The sequence below is a fragment of the Solanum stenotomum genome, chromosome 5 (assembly GCF_019186545.1).
Source record: "Solanum stenotomum isolate F172 chromosome 5, ASM1918654v1, whole genome shotgun sequence".
Lineage (NCBI taxonomy): Eukaryota > Viridiplantae > Streptophyta > Magnoliopsida > Solanales > Solanaceae > Solanum > Solanum stenotomum.
Window position 1 is genome coordinate 41,410,986 of NC_064286.1, and position 14,079 is coordinate 41,425,064.

The window sequence follows — 14,079 nt, forward strand, 5'->3', positions numbered from 1 at the left end:
TATATATGAGGAGACCTTAAACACTTTTCAATTGTTATGAAGTTGCACCAAGGATCATCTCTTAACTCATTTTTATTTGTTTTGGTGATAGATGAACTTATGCAGAATATCTAGGGGGAGGTGTCATGATGAATGCTATTTGCAGATGACATAATATTAATTGACAAGACGCACAATGAAGTTAATGCTAATCTAGAAGTTTGGAGATAAGACCTTAGAGTCTAAATGATTTAGGTTAACAAGTCTAAGACAGAGTACTTGGAGTGTAATTTCAGTAATATGACTTCTGAAGCAGATGTGCAATAGTGCAAGTGAAGATTGATACACAAGTCATCACTATGATATAAAATTGCAAGTATCTTAGATCAATAATGCAAGAAAATTTAGAGATTGATAGTGATATTATACATTGTATTGATACATGATAGATGAAAATAGGCTCATATTTGATGTTTTGTGTGATAAAAATGTACTACCAAGACTCAAATATAAATTCAATAAAGTGATGTTGCATAAGTTATGTTGTATAGGCAAAATGTTGTCTCGTCAAGAGAGAAAATAAGGATATTAAAATAAATGTGTGGGCATACTAGAAAAGGTATAACTAGGAACAAAGAAATTAGGGGCAAGATGGGAGTAACCTCCACGGTGAACAAGATGAGGGAAACATGACTGAGATGGTTCAGGCATGTTAATAAAGGAGATACACAGATGCCCCTATGAAGAGGTTGTCCATGGTGGTTTTGAGGAGAGGTAGAGGTTGACCGAAAAAGTATTAAGGAGATGTGATTAGACAAGACATGACATCTATTAGCTTACTGAGGACATAGCCCTGGATAGAAGAAAATAACGGCCCAAGATTAGGGTAAAATATTAGGAGATAGTCGAGCATTGTCTAACTTTTCTTATCAAAATTATTATTATCATTACTTTTCTATTATCTTATTCTTCAATTTTTATTATTACATGTAGTTTTTCTTGCATCATTTATCATATAATTTGTTGTTGCTATCAGTATTTTAAAAAGTATTTTAGGGCAAGTATCAGAGCATGAAAATAGTAAAAACGCACTGGGTAATATGTGGGTAAAAGAATTGTGAGACGCAAGTCCCATTAGTTTGAAAGTGTTGATTTGCTCCTCAGAATTATGAGAAGCAAGTCCCATTAGTTTGAAAGTGTTGATTTGCTCCTCAGAATTACATAATCAGATAACTCTGAAAGGACCTTATCTAACACTAATTTGTGGGAAAGCAATACCCTCATTTTATACTCAAGGACAGGAAGTTGAGGCAATCACTTTGAGCTCTATTCCTTGGATTGTTCTTGCTTCAAATTTTAACATCAATATTCAAGATATACAGGGAAAGCAATGAACTACAAACAGAGTTGACATAGGATGAATCAAAATCTGATGCCTCCCAGAAGCATTTGTGAAGAAAACGGGTCACGAAAATCTATCATAAACACCAGAAATTGAATAGTATGGTACTGAATAAATCTTGGTGAATCTTACTTTGACTAACTAGTTAACCTATCAAAAATCATAATGATAATGTATATGATGTTGAACATACCTACCAAATCCTTTTTACTTGTGTCTAGAATCCATAGTCTATCTGTTTGGTACGGTTGAAGTCATTTTCCTCACACTCGTCCTGAATTTGCAACTATAATTTACCAAATCAATCTTATTTGCGCTGCATTGCTATGGTCTAATTGGCGATGTGATTGACTACCTAATCTCCTTAAGATGTACAAGTAACAAACTTCTCAAATGTCATTATATCAAAGAACTTTAAAAATGAATAGTCATTCAACCTAGTATTCTGACTTTCATAGGAAATGTATCAACATCTATAAGGTCTTCTAGATTTAGCAATTCGCATTCAAAGGTGGAACTGTCCAAAGCAAACAAGGCACTTCATGATCATGGATTCACATATTGCTAATTTTCATTATCTTCTACTTTTCCTTGCATTTTTTTTTTATGACAAAGAAAACCGGCAGCCACACCCCACTCCTGTGCAATAGCTCGCAAATCAAACAGCAGAGGTAACCCTACTTTCACTTGCATTCTTGTTAGATATTAGCTAATTTTCTATTTCCAATGAAGGATAGACACAAAAAAAAAAAGTTAGCACATTTCTCACTTGTCACAACTATGTAAAAGTGGGGGCACAACACGTACGTAGTTTTACTTCCTTTATCAGAAAGATACTAAGCAGATCTCATCAAAATCATAAGCACTTTCCAATCATCAAGGCAAGCAACGTATACAGAAAGATGAAACAAAAAATTTGTAGTGGTATAATAACAAATGGATAATTATTATCATTACTTTTCTATTTTCTTATTCTTCAATTTTTATTATTACATGCAGTTTTTCTTGCATCATTTATCATCTAATTTATTGTTGCAATCAGTATTTTAAAAAGTATTTTAGGGCAAGTCTCGGAGCGTGAAAATAGTAAAAAACACACTAGGTAATATGTGGGGTAAAAGAATTGCGAGACGCAAGTCCCATCAGTTTGGACATACACTTAGGCATTGTGTGATCTTCTATTTGAGGCATAAGCTCGAAAAATCTTTCTTAATGAAAATTAAGATAGATAAACAAGTCCTTCAATTAAGGGAAAATGCATCAAATCACCTTTAAACTTGACATCAAAATTTACTTTAACTACACATATTTTAATACCCCAATTAACTTCCAGGTGAATTTAGTCTCACCCTAACACTATAATATCAGTCTCACACTGAAAAGTGCATTACATACGTGCTTCATCAATGCCACATTAGAGCTACATAAAAAATATATTTGAATTTATTTTTTAATTTTCCTTTTGTTATTATTGAAAGACATCTTTTTACACCACAAAATTATAAAATATCAAACAATGAATCACCCAAAATTCAAAAAAAGTTTCATCAATTTTTTAGTTCTAGTGTAAGCACAAACCTTATTGATGAAAGGTGTGGAACTTGAAGGTATAACTGAAGATGTTATTATTAAAAGGAATAAGCTTCAATTTTTTATTTCATTGTTAAAAAAATAGCTTCATTTTAAATTTTAACTGGCATTGTTGAAGAAAATTAGCTTCAATTAAGAGACAATAACAATAAATTTAATGATTTTTATGTATTGTTAGTATACATAAGAAAAATGAAAAATTAAAAGAAAAAAAATAGGATGAAGGTGCAGACAAAGATGGGAGAAGGGGTGGTAGGAGAAGGAAAAACGATGTTGGGTTGGGGGTTTTGAAGAAGAAGAAAAAGTGTCTGAGTGTATTGGGGGAGGGCCGGATGAAGAAAGAGATAATTTGAAGAAGGAAAAAAGGGGTTGGCGGGGGGGGGGGGNGGGGGGGGGGGGGGGGGGGGGGGGGGGGTCAAAGAGGAAACATCGAGCCTTCACCCCTTTTTTCCTTCTTCAAAATAACCCACCCACCCAATTTCTCCATCTTCGACCTCCCCAGCCCCTCCCCAACACGCCCACACACTTTTTCTCCTTTTCCAAAGTCCCCACCACAGCTGATGCCATTGAAAGAGAAGAGAGCTCTGTGAGGTTTAGCTCTTTTCCGGTGCAGATGAATAAACCGATATTTTCTCTTTCTCCTACCACCCCTCCTACCCCCTTTTCAGCACCATCTTCTTCATCTCTTTTTTTCTTTAATTTTTTATATATAAAAACTGAAAATACATCGAAATTATTGAATTTTATCATTATTGTCCTCAAATTGAAGTTAATTTCCTTCAGCAATGGCAGTAAATATTAAAATCAAAGCTAATTTTTTTTAAACAACGCATGACAATCAAAAATTGAAAGTAATTTCTTTTAATAATGGCATCTTCAGTTATATCCTCAAGCTCCACACATTACATCAACAAGGTTTGTGCCTACAGTAAAACTAAAAAATATTTTAATACAAATTTCTTGAATTTTGAGTGATTCGTTATTTGATGTTTTATACTTGTGGTGCAAAATTATGTCTTTCAATAATAAACAAAAAAAAAATTAAATATAATATTTTGTGGCATTGATGTTTTGTTTGCATATATCTCTCCTGTCACTTAGATCTGATGCTCTTGAGCTGAGGGTCTCTTGGAAACAGCCTCTCTACCTCCACGAGGTAGTGGCAAGGTCTGCGTACTATTTACCCTCCCCAGACCCCACCTAGTGGGATTTCACTGGGTTGTTGTTGTTGTTGTTGTGGCATTGATGTGACATTGATCTGGCGCTGAAGAGGCGTATGTGTAATGCAATTCCTAGTGTGAGACATGTATTGTAGTGTTAGGGTGGAATTCAATTCACTTGACAGTTGTTAAGAAGGGTATCTAAATGTTTATGTAGCTAAAGTAAGTTTTGTTGTAAAAACCATGAATGATTTGATGTATACAAAATTCAACTTGTTATTAAATTTTAAGAAATTAAAAAATTTAAAAGTCCAAATATTTTTTTTTGTTCTTAGCCCTGATTTTTATTCTCTCTCTTCATCTTTCACAGGATAAAAAGGGAAAATGGTCCTTATGCAATCTAAAGCAAAAATGCATTGTTCTTTATTATTTGCTATAGTTTGATGTTTCTGATTGTAAGTTCGTTCTTCACTTGTCTTTTATTTTTCAAGTTAATTATTAAATTTCTACTCAATATTTAATAAAGCTTGACTAGTCTTTTTTAGATGAGCATTCTGATTATCTCTTTAGTCAATTACTACTTTTGATTAACATTTTAAGATGAAGTAGTTCTACATACATTCACTTTATTTATATTTTATTTTTAATATTGTTTTATGTGATTTTATCTTTCTTTTTAAATATTTTTATTAAATTAATTTATACAATATTAAAAATTAAGGGGTTTACGCCTCGCATCCCCTTGCTTGCGCGCCTTTTTAAAACACGGATGGCTAACGTACTTTTATTCCTACTGTATTCCTTTTTCATACCTTCTTTAAAACAATTTAATTGAACTAAGAGTCTATCAGAAACCACCTCTCTATTTTCACAAGGTAGGAATAAAGTCGGAGTACACAACACCGCTACTATAGATAAATATGATCCTATTTTTGTTTATGTAAGAAATTTCCCCAACTACTACTTATTGAATGGGCATGAAAGTGTTGATTTGCTCCTCAAAATGACATAATCAGATAATCTCAAGGACCTTATCTAACACTAATTTGTGAGAAAAGCAATAACCTCATTTTATACTGGAGGACAGGAAGTTGAGGCAATCACTTTGAGCTCTATTCCTTGGATTGTTCTTGCTACAAAGTTTAAGATCAATATTCAAGATATACAGGGAAAGCAATGAACTACAAACCGAGTTGACATAGGATGGATCAAAATCTGATGCCTCCCAGAAGCATTTGTGAAGAAAATGGGTCACGAAATTCTATCATAAACACCAGAAATTGAATAGTATGGTATAGAATATATCTTGGTGAATCAAGAACAACTAACTAGTTAACCTGTCAAAAATGATAATAATAATAATAATAATAATAATAATAATAATGCATATGATGTTCGAAATACCTACCAGTTCCTTTTTATAGGTGTCCAGAATCCAGAATCTATCTGTTTGGTACGGTTGAAGTCATTTTCCTTACACTCTTCTTGAATTTGCAACTATAATTTACCAAGTCAGATCCTATTTATACTTGCATTGCTATGGTCTAATTGGCGATGTGATTGACTACCTATTCTCCTTAGGATGTACAAGTAACAAACTTCTGAAATGTCATTGTATCAGAGAACTTTAAAAATGAATAGTCATTCAACCTAGTATTCTGACTTTCATAGGAAATGTATCAACATCTATAAGGTCTTCTAGATTTAGCAATTCACATTCAAAGGTGGAACTATCCAAAGCAAACAAGGCACTTCATGATCATGGATTCACATATTGCTAATTTTCATTATCTTCTACTTTCCCTTGCATTTTTTTTATGACAAGGGAAACATGCAGCCACTCCCCCGCTCATGTCCAATAGCTCGCAAATCACACAAGAGAGGTAACCCTACTTTCCCTTGCATTCTTGTTAGATATTAGCTAATTTTCTATCTTCAATGAAGGATAGACATATAAAAAAAGTAGCACATTCCTCTCTTGTGACAACCAAGTAAAATTGGTGGTACAACACAGTTTCACTTCTTTATCAGAAAGATACTAAGCAGATCTCATCAAAATCGTGAGCACTTTCCAGTCATCAAGGCAAGCAACATAAACAGAAAGATGAAACAAAGAAATTTATAGTGGTACCAATAACAAATGGATAATTACAGCAGAACAACAAAGAAGCCAAAAGTGTACATTGTTTCAAGCTAGAAATAGCTTCATTTTGCTATTATTACTTCTTATTAAACAACATAATCTAGATAGATAGATAGATAGATAGGAAACAAACTCAAACATTTTATCACACAGTAAAAATAAAAACGGATATCAAAACTAAGGAACAACTTTGTAAGCTTTCACCTTATCAATCCAGGAAATGAAGGCTTTTTGTGAGTTCCGGAATCCCAAGAAACCGTGCTCCTTGCTCTTGTTCATAGTATCCAAAGGGCAATCTCCAGAAAGCATAAGATCAGCAAACCACCAAACTCCAACCTCCTCCAATTTAGTAGGCACCAATCCATTCTCCTTCACAATCTCATCCCAAACTGTGCCTTTGTCTTTCATCATCTCTACCAATGTGCATCTCTTCCCTTCATCAAACTCCGCAGCTTCCACTCCAAATTGCTCAGCCAAAACCTTCCAGAAATGCTTCCACTTGAAAACATCCCCATTGCTCACATTAAACGCCTCATTCTTGGCATATGGATCCACTGCAGCCCATATCTGATGCTCAGCAATCAAATCCGCATCAGAGCAATCCGAGTATCCATCCCACGCTCCTTTAACACCAGGAAACTTCAATGGCAACCCTTCATGTTTACATATAGCTGCATAAACACAAAGTGTTCCAACAATATTCATCAAACTATAAGGAGAAAACCCAAAAATCGTCCCCGGCCGATGAACTGACCATGTCAATCCTTCCTTTTTCTCCACCTCCTTAAACAAAATATCCTCAAGAACATAATAGAAATTGGGCGCATCTAATCTGGGTAAATCCTCATGAAATGGAGAATCATGGCTTACTTTTCCATACAATTCAAACGGACCCAAATAATGTTTTCGACCCGTTTGCAAACAGATATGACGCAAGTTAGGACAATTAGGGATAATAACATTAAGAACATTCCTAAACATTTTCCCATTGATTTCACAATTTTCAACCTCTTTGGATCTATTAGCCCAAGTTACATAGAAAACATGGGTTACATCAGTGAGAACAGATAGTTTAGATTGGGTATCCTCCGGATTTGATATGTCACATTGGACATACTCAATTGGATGATCGGCGTTCCACGACGGTCTAGCCCGTCGTGCAACGCCGTAGACCTTCCACGGACCACCGGGAGTGTCAGCGAGAGGAAGGATCTCGGCGAGGCTATTACCAACGATGCCGGTGACTCCGATAATTAGAGCAACACTTTCATACTTTGGTGGTGCTTCATCTTCTTCGAATTTTTTCTGTTGAATTAGATTAGATTTAAACTACAAACCTGAACAATCAATTCAGTATTCATTTCGATTGAAAAGAGAGAAGAGAGAGGAATTAATTACCTTAGCAGCACCAATAGCTCCAGCCCACCACCAGCTCATGTTGGAATATCAAATTTGCAGAAGAATATTAAGAAGAGAAGGAAAGTTGGAGAAGGTATAAATGATGATGGTCAATCAGTCACAACAGGCTAGCATATGCATATAGACAGACAAGGGACTGCGTGACGGTAGGTGACTTGTGGCTTTGATAACTTTAGTTATTCATTCTTCAAATAAACTTTTTATTATACTTAGTTTAAATACTTAGTTATTCATTCCTCTCATTTTAAAATAACGAAAATTTTGAACTACTTTTTCTTCTTCTGCATAATTAAATATTTGTATACTTTGTAGCTCACTGACACCATTGTTTTTTTATCAATACACGGGTGCCCAGAATCGTTCCATCTTGAGAGCATCTATTCCTTTAAACCTCGAGTACTATAAGGGAATAATTTTCTTAAGATGACAATGTACATTCAGTGGGCACGATTTTTGCCTTTCTGTTTCATTCTATTGTTACAAATCCTGATATGTTTTTTAAGGTCATTAATTTATACTTATGATATTAATTGCTATTTTTACGTACATGTTTTAAACTTTGTTGTTTATGTTTCTACAAAGTTATTGTTACAAGTATTTGTTACCATAGATTATTTATTTATTAGACATCTTATCACTTATCCTTCAATAAATCATCTTTAATTTGATTTTATAATTTATCATTTTGCTTCCAGAAAGTAATACTATTTGATATTTTTGGAGAATCAAATGAACATCAACCTGAGATATTAAATTTTTTAATAAATAAATAATCATTGGTGAAGGGATAAATAAAGTTTCAAAGTCTGGAAAAAGTGAACAAATAATCTAATTTTAACTTGTAGAAAGTTCAACCCAACCTTTTACTTTACATATATCATTTTAAAGTTCCACATTTAAATATATCATAAGAAATTATTAAAATGGAAAATTAAAGGGAGAATGTATCATATTGGACAACAGTTCAACTTATTATACATACTTGAAAAGGAAAAAAATTACACAAATTATTCAGTTTGTTTGGGTGTTTTTTAAAAATCAGCATACCAGAGTGATGGAGTTCAATTTGAAATTGCACTTTTATTTCAATTGCAATGTCGAGAAATACATTTATTACTTTAAGAAAAGTATTTACAACTTGTAGTAAACTTGAGAATATGTTCATACTTCATATTGAATATGATCAATTAGTATATTGTGTAGCTATCTATGTTTTTGGGATTAAAAGAGGCTCCAGTCTAGTCATATTCCTCTAATAGCTCATCTGTCACATCCTTGAACCCATGTAAAAAGTTTATTAATTCTTGTCTTCTTTTCCTGGTTCAGCTCGCATATCAAGGTGCGATAAAGTTTTTAAGGTCTTTATGCCCTTACAATAGCATACAAAATTTGTATTTTGTCTTCAAGAGATGGTAGTATAGATCTTTAAGGAATTTTTTTTATTGTATCTTCAACAATTTCAGTAGAGAAAACTTGCGTGAATACTCAATTAACGTGTGTTATTTAATCTATAGTAACAAATACTTATAACAATAACTTTACAGAAACATAAACAATAAAGTTTAAAACGTGTACTAAAAAACAACAATTAATATTATAAGCATAAATTAATGATTGTAAAAAAACATACTAGGATTTGTAACAATAGAATGAAACATAAAGGAAAAAATCGAGCCCACTAAATGCATATTGTCCCCTTAATTAAGAAAATTATTCCCCTCTAGTACCCGATGTTTAAAGTAATAGATCCTCCAAGGATGGAACGATTTTGGTCACCAATGTATTGATACAAAAACAATGGTGCCAGTGAGCCACCCAACAAGAGCATACGCGAATATTTAATTGTGCAGAAGAAGAAGTTCACAATTTTCGTTGTTTTAAAGTGAGAGGAAATCCTCTATTCATAGACAACAAAGGGTAGTGTGAACAAATGCTTATTGTGCCTTATGGGAAACGTCACAATTCTTTGGAAAAGTTACAACCCTTCGGAAAGGTCACAACCTTTCATAAAATTCACAACTTTTAATAAAAGTCACAACTCTTCATAAAAGTCGCGACTCTTCATGAAAGGCTAGTTTTAAAAATAAATAAATTAAAAGAGAATCATTATTTGTGGTGGTGTCACGTAGGCAGACCTAGGGTTCTCTTTATATATATATATATATATGATTATGAAATTTAAGGAGGACATGTTATAAGAAAATGATGGGTTATGCGATCGCAAACTTAAAAACTTGACTATTTAACCCTAAAATTAATATTATAATTACCTATTTACCCTTGTTTTTCCTTTAAAAGTGGGACTTCTAAATAGGGGTAATAATGCAATTTTGTGTTGTGGATTGTAATTTTGGACAATTATCCTTTTTAATTTTCTTTAATTGGGGGTTCAAAATTGAAAATTGGATAGGCACTCCGTCCAAACCTGCTTTTTGAAATTGGATAATAACGACTCATTTATTTCCCATTGTAGGGAATAGAGGCTTCCACGTTTGGATTTTCACATGACGTATCAATATAATCTGTGAAGGTGTTGGTTCTTCTTATTTGGATTGGATGGCTGGTGGCTTTAATGGATATAATTTATTTATGACAATTATTAATTATAAAATGCATTCCTACATTTTCAAATACCCCCTTGTACAATATATATATATATATATATATATAAAAATTAGTTTGATCTAAGATGATATAAAAGTTGTAGTGAAAATATTAATGCAATGAACCAAACAATTAGTTTGAAGGAAAAACTTATCACCTTAAAATTTTATTTGTTTCTAGTAAATCTGAAATTTGAAATGTTTTTGAAATTGTATAACATGATGACATTAATAGAATTGTATCAAACAATTTGATACGTTCAAGATTAAAGGAATACATTCAATGGTCGGATACAAAATTTTCACCGAGAGATTCAACTAGGGGTGGACGTTTGGTTCTTCGGTTCAATTTTATCAAACTTCGATTTTTGATTTTAGATAAGTGAACACCATTTACCAAATCAAACTAATTAGGTTTGGTCACAATAAAGTACATACCTCTCTTGAGCACAACCAAGTTCCCCCAGAAATCTCTTCATCCTGATCAAATCTTTGCAAACTTCAATAGCAACAATAAGCTCAACCACTGTAGTAGATAAAACAACGCATTTTTACAACCTAGATTGCCAAGACACAACCCCCCTACAAAATAATCAAGTAGCCTGAAGTAGACTTACGAGTATCAACATCACTAGCCATGTCTGAATCAGTGTAACCACAAAGAATAGGCTTTCCTGTACCAAAACACAAACTAGAAGTGTCACAAAGATATCTCATAATCCACTTTACAACATTCCAATGCTCTCTTCCCGGATTAGAAAGAAAAAGGCTAACAATACCAACAACATGAGCAATATTTGGCCTTGTACACACCATTGCATACATAAAACTACCAACAACTTAAGCATAAGGAACTTTCTTGACATCTTCCTTCTCACCATCACTGGAAGGGCAATGCTTAGTGCTCAATTTGAAGTGCATAACTAAAGGTGTACTGATAATCTTAGCTTTTTCCATGTTGAATCTATGAAGTGCTTTCTGAACTTACATCTATTGTGACAATCACAACTTCTTGGCATCTCTATCACGGACAATCTGCATGCCAAAAATATTCCTTGCTGGTCCCAAGTCTTTCATAGCAAAAGATTTATTCAACTCTTGCTTCAACTTTTTAAACCTGCAAGTATTATGACTACAACAAGCATGTCATCAACATAAAGCAAAATAATAATAAAGTCACTATCAAAGAATTTTTGCACAAAAATACAATGGTCTGAAGAAGTCTTCCTAATGCCTTGCTGACTAATAAAAGAACCAAACATAATTCTCTTTTCCCTTGACTTCAAAACCTTCCGGTTGCTTCATATAAATTTCTTCATCTAAGTCACCATGGAGAAAAATCAATTTTAACATCCATTTGCTCAACCTCTAAATGTAGACTTTCAGCCAAGCCTAGAACCACACGAATTGATGACATCTTCACATCTGGAGAGAATATCTCATCAAAATCAATTCCCTTTTTCTGGTTCAAACCTTTCACAACTAATCTAGCCTTGTACCATGGAACTGGTTTACCATCTTCATGTTTCACCCAGAAAACCCACTTATTCTTCAAAGCTTTTCGATCTTTAGGCAACATAACCAAATCAAAGGTATGATTATAGAGATTTCATTTCATCTTTCATAACATCAAACTACCTTTATTTTTCTTCACTTTCCATGGCCTCATCAACACTCTCGGGTTCTCCCCCATCAGTGATGAGTACATACTCATTGGGAGAATAACGAGATGAAGGTATTTTCTCTCTAGTAGATCTTCTAAGAGAACTCTCTGGAACATCAATAATAGTTAGTTGCTGACCAACCACATCGTCTTGCACTGGAGCATCAACAACATACTAGTCATTATGAATATGATCACCATCTTCAGTATAAACTTGATTTTCATCATTTTGAAGATTTTCATCAGGTGCAGTAGTCAAAGGAACTGGATCAACATCAACTAGGCTCTCACTGATATGAGAATCAACTTTCTCAACTTTGTCAAGATCTTCAATTGTTTGGTCTTCAAAAAACACAACATCATGGCTTCTAACAACTTTCTTCTCAACTGGATCAAAGAAATGATAGCCAAATTCATCTTTACCATAACAAAAAAAAATAAAAATACATTCCCTAGTTTTAACATCCAACTTTAACCTCTCATCCTTAGGAACATGCACAAAGGTTTTACACCCAAAAAATTTAAGATGATCATAAGAAACATTCTTACCAGACCAAACTCTGTCAGGAACACCACCAGTCAAAGCAACAGTAGGAGATAAATTGATAATATAGGTAATAGTATTAAGTTCTTCTGCCCAAAAGGAATCTAACAACTTAGCATTTGAAAGCATACATCTAACCCTTTCAAGAAGGGTTTTGTTCATCCTCTCTGCTAAACCATTTAGTTGAGGAGTCTATGGAGGAGTTTTCTGATGTCGAATACCTTGCTCTCTCCAATATCTATCAAAAGGACCAATATACTCACAACCATTATAAGAAAAGATGCATTTCAATTTCTTCATTGTTTGCCTCTCAACCAAGGCCTGAAAACTCTTGAACACATCAAGTACCTGATGCTTGGAGTTCAAAGAGAATACCTAGAGCTTGTGAGAATGATCATCAATAAAAGTCACAAAGTAAAGTGCACCACCATGAGACTTTACCTTAAAAGAACCACACAAATCAGAATGTACCAACTCCAGCAAATCAAGCTTCCTCAAAGGCGGATGACTCTGAAAAGAAACTTTTTTCTATTTACCGGCTAACCAATGAACACGTTTGTTCAACTTTGCTTGTTTCGCTCCAGAAAGCAAATTCTTTTTAGCCAAATTGTTCATCCCATTCTCGCTCTTATGACTTAGTCTTTTAGGCCATAACTCTGATGAAGTATAATTCTCTACCAAATTTACTGAGCCTCTAAAAATAGAGCCCTGAAAAACGTACAAGTTAGATAACTTGTCACCACGGGCTAAAATCATCGAACCTCTAGTAAGCTTTCACAGGCCAACACCAAGGGTATTAACATAACCCTCATCATCAAGGTATCCAACAGAAATCAAATTCAAGAGAACATCTGGAGCATGCTTGACATTATTTAGAACTTGTTTGGAACCATTGTTACTTTCCAAACAAACTGTCCCAATATCAAGAATTGCAACCTAATAATTATTGCCCATTTTGAACATTCCAAAATTATCTGGAGTATAAGAAGAAAATAATTCCTTTGTGGGCATGACATGAGAATTAGCACCAGAATCCACAAACCAACTAGACTCCTCGCAAACAATATTGATGGCATTTTCATCAAAAGAAACAAGAAGGTCATCGTTAGCAACAACAACAACACGATTTTCATTATTGCCTTCTTTCTTTTGTTTGTTTCATATCTCTCTTATACCTGAAATAATATTTCTTGATATACCCATTGTTGTGGCGATAGTTACATGTAACATTCTTGAATCTATACTTTGACGTTCCTCTACTTTTCTCTCTGTCATTCTGGCCTCTAAACTTGTTTCTCCCCTATTTTCAATAACTTAAACATCGGAGTGTGAAACTGAAGAAGATGAGCCTTGAGATCTTCTTCTCATCTATTCATTTAGAAAACCACTCTTAGTATATTCCATAGTTATAGCACCACTGGAGTAGAATTAGTCAAACAAACTCGAAGAGTTTCAAAAGAGTCAAAGTGTTAAAAAGCCATAATCCTTACATTTCTTCATCGAATTTTATACTCATTCTGGACAGCTAGTCAAGAACACCCTGAAAATCATTAATATGATAAGAAATAGGAGTGTC

At 33.7% G+C, this 14,079-nt stretch overlaps 1 protein-coding gene across 1 annotated transcript; it reads right to left on the reverse strand.

The window, feature by feature from the left end:
* Window positions 1–6,243: 6,243 nt before the first annotated feature.
* Window positions 6,244–7,864, reverse strand: LOC125865296 ((S)-8-oxocitronellyl enol synthase ISY1-like). Its single transcript, XM_049545504.1, has 2 exons — window positions 7,673–7,864; window positions 6,244–7,579 (listed from the first exon to the last, which is right to left on the reverse strand). The coding sequence occupies exons 1-2, from the start codon at window positions 7,709–7,711 to the stop codon at window positions 6,452–6,454; spliced, it is 1,167 nt and encodes a 388-aa protein (XP_049401461.1). The 5' UTR covers window positions 7,712–7,864; the 3' UTR covers window positions 6,244–6,451.
* Between the last annotated feature and the right edge of the window lie 6,215 nt (window positions 7,865–14,079).

Bases quoted from the DNA above. Each gene is read 5' to 3' on its own strand.
- LOC125865296 (XM_049545504.1), bottom strand. From the start codon at position 7,711: ATGAGCTGGTGGTGGGCTGGAGCTATTGGTGCTGCTAAG. The intron at 7,580-7,672 runs GTAATTAATTCC...CTAATTCAACAG, and splicing joins GAGCTATTGGTGCTGCTAAG to AAAAAATTCGAAGAAGATGA.